General features: G+C 59.1%; 1 protein-coding gene across 1 annotated transcript in view; it reads right to left on the reverse strand.

Moving 5' to 3' along the window:
- The window catches only part of LOC113981452 (valine--tRNA ligase, mitochondrial-like), a gene marked incomplete at its 3' end in the record, with an annotated part of 5365 nt that overhangs the window by 1007 nt on the left and 1854 nt on the right, over positions 1 to 2504 (reverse strand). Inside the window, exons 4-6 of the mRNA XM_027708849.1 lie at positions 1379 to 1490; positions 1066 to 1154; positions 69 to 159 (exon numbers count right to left, since the gene is read on the reverse strand). Of these exons, the coding sequence (XP_027564650.1) occupies positions 69 to 159; positions 1066 to 1154; positions 1379 to 1490 (292 nt within the window). The remainder of the gene's footprint in view (positions 1 to 68; positions 160 to 1065; positions 1155 to 1378; positions 1491 to 2504) is intronic.

Here is a 2504-nt window from a genome sequence, read left to right on the forward strand (position 1 = left end):
CAGTCCCTCCCAGTCCCCCCGAGCTCCTTTCCCAGTCCCCCCCAGTCCCTCTCCCAATCCCCCAGTACCAGTTCCAGTGTCGGGGTCCACACTGGGGTCTGTGATCAGGGGCAGGACCCTCCCACTGAAGGGGTGTCGGAGGCGGCGCCCGTGGAGGTGCTGGGAGGGGGCGGGGCCACGTTTTAACCACGCCCCCACAACGTAAACCCCTCCCAGGCCCCGCCCACCGCGTGCCGGCCCTTTAAGAGGCGGCTCTGGAGAAGCCCCGCCCCTCTCGGGGGTGGAGCCAACACCGACCAATCGCGGCGAGTCTCCAGACCAAAAAGGCCCCGCCCCTTCAATTGGCCACACCCCCAGAGCCTCACAAGCCACGCCCCTTACATGAAGCCACACCCAACACGCAAAACAAGCTGCAAGCCACGCCCCTTTTGCCACAAACCCTGCTCCTCCCACAAGCCACGCCCCATCCCTTAAGCCACACCCACCTCACCCCTTTCCCTTTCCTCCAGCCCCTCCCCTTCCGGGCCACACCCATTTAAGCCCCGCCCCTTTGAGAACACACCGTTCAAGCTCCACCCCCTAAGCCACACCCCCTCAGTGCCACGCCCACTAAGCCACACCCCTACAGACCACACCCACTAAACCACACCCCTATAAACCACACCCACTTAGGCCACACCTTTATAGACCACACCCATTCAGGCCACACCCCATAAACCACACCCACTTAGGCCACACCCCTCAGCATCACACCCCTATAAACCACACCCCTATAAACCACACCTGCTCAGGCCACACCCCTATAAACCACACCCCTATAAACCACCCCCACCCAGGCCACACCCCTATAAACCACACCCCCTTAGGCCACACCCATCACTGCCACACCCCTATAAACCACACTCCTATAGACCACACCCACTAAACCACACCCCTATAAACCACACCCACTCAGGCCACACCCCTCAGCGTCACACCCCTATAAACCACACCCACTAAACCACACCCCCACAAACCACACCCACCCCAGGCCACGCCCCCCTCCCCTTAGCCCCACCCCCTGACCTGGTACCGGGGGTCCCGCGGGTGAACGGCCACGGCCACGTCCCCAAACAGGGTCTCGGGGCGGGTGGTGGCCACGGGGACCTCCAGCCCTGGGGGGGGGAACATTTTGGGGACATTTAGGGTCATTTTGGGGACATTTTGGGGACAACAAAGTGAGGGGGGACCCCGAGGCCACCCAGGGCCACCCCCCGGGACGGACGTCCCGGGGGGTGGCCCTGGGTGACCTCGGGGTCCCCAGAGTGTCCCCACAGCCCCCCAAATTGTCCCTGTGACCCCAAAAAGTGTCCCCAAAGCCCCCCAAAAGTGTCCCCACCGTCGTCCCCCTCCACGGGGTAGGCGAAGGTGACGAGGAGGCCGAAGGTGACGGGGTTGGGACACCCGGGGAGGCTCAGGGAGGTGGGGCCCGGCAGAGCCCGGTGCTCCACCTGGAAGAGAGAGAGGGGGGGAAGAAGGTTTGGGGACAGTTTGGGGACATTTGGGGATGGTTTGGGGACGTTTGGGGATGGTTTGGGGATGGTTTGGGGACGTTTGAGGACGGTTTGGGGACAGTTTGAGGATGTTTGGGGAGATTTGGGGAGGTTTGGGGGCAGTTTGGGGACATTTGGGAACAGTTTAGGGATGTTTGGGGGCATTTGGGGACGTTTGGGGATGGTTTGGGGATGTTTGGGGACAGTTTAGGGATGTTTGGGGATGGTTTGGGGACTTTTGAGGACATTTGGGGACGGTTTAGGGACATTTTCGGGACACTTGGGGACATTTGGGGGCAGTTTGGGGATGTTTGGTGAGAGCTGGGGATGGTTTAGGGATGGTTTGGGGTATTTGAGGACATTTGGAGACGGTTTGGGGACATTTTAGGGATATTTGGAGACGGTTTGGGGACATTTTAAGGATATTTGGGGAGGTTTGGGGACATTTGGGGACGGTTTGGGGATGTTTGGGGACAGTTTGGGGGCATTTGGGGATGTTTGGGGGGCAGTTTGGGGATGTTTGGGGGCAGTTTAGGGACATTTGGGAAGAGCTGAGGATGGTTTGGGGACATTTGGGGACATTTTGAGGACGTTTGGGGGGCGTTTGGGGACATTTGGGGATGTTTGGGGATGGTTTGAGGACCTTTGGGGATGGTTTGAGGATGTTTGGGGATGGTTTGGGGATGGCTTGGGATGGTTTGGGGACATTTGGGAATGTTTGGGGACGTTTGGGGACATTTGGGGATGGTTTGGGGAGAGCTAAGGATGGTTTGGGAACATTTGGGGACATTTGGGGACAGTTTCAGGACCTTTGGGGATGGTTTGGGGATGCTTGGGGACATTTGGGGACATTTGGGGGCGGTTTGGGGATGTTTGGGGACATTTAGGGGCAGTTTCAGGAGAGCTGAGGATGGTTTGGAGACAGTTTGGGGATGGTTTGGGGACATTTGGGGATGGTTTGGGGACATTTGG

This window comes from Neopelma chrysocephalum, unplaced genomic scaffold (genome assembly GCF_003984885.1).
Source record: "Neopelma chrysocephalum unplaced genomic scaffold, ASM398488v2 Primary Assembly neopelma1_96549, whole genome shotgun sequence".
Classification (NCBI taxonomy): Eukaryota; Metazoa; Chordata; class Aves; order Passeriformes; family Pipridae; genus Neopelma; species Neopelma chrysocephalum.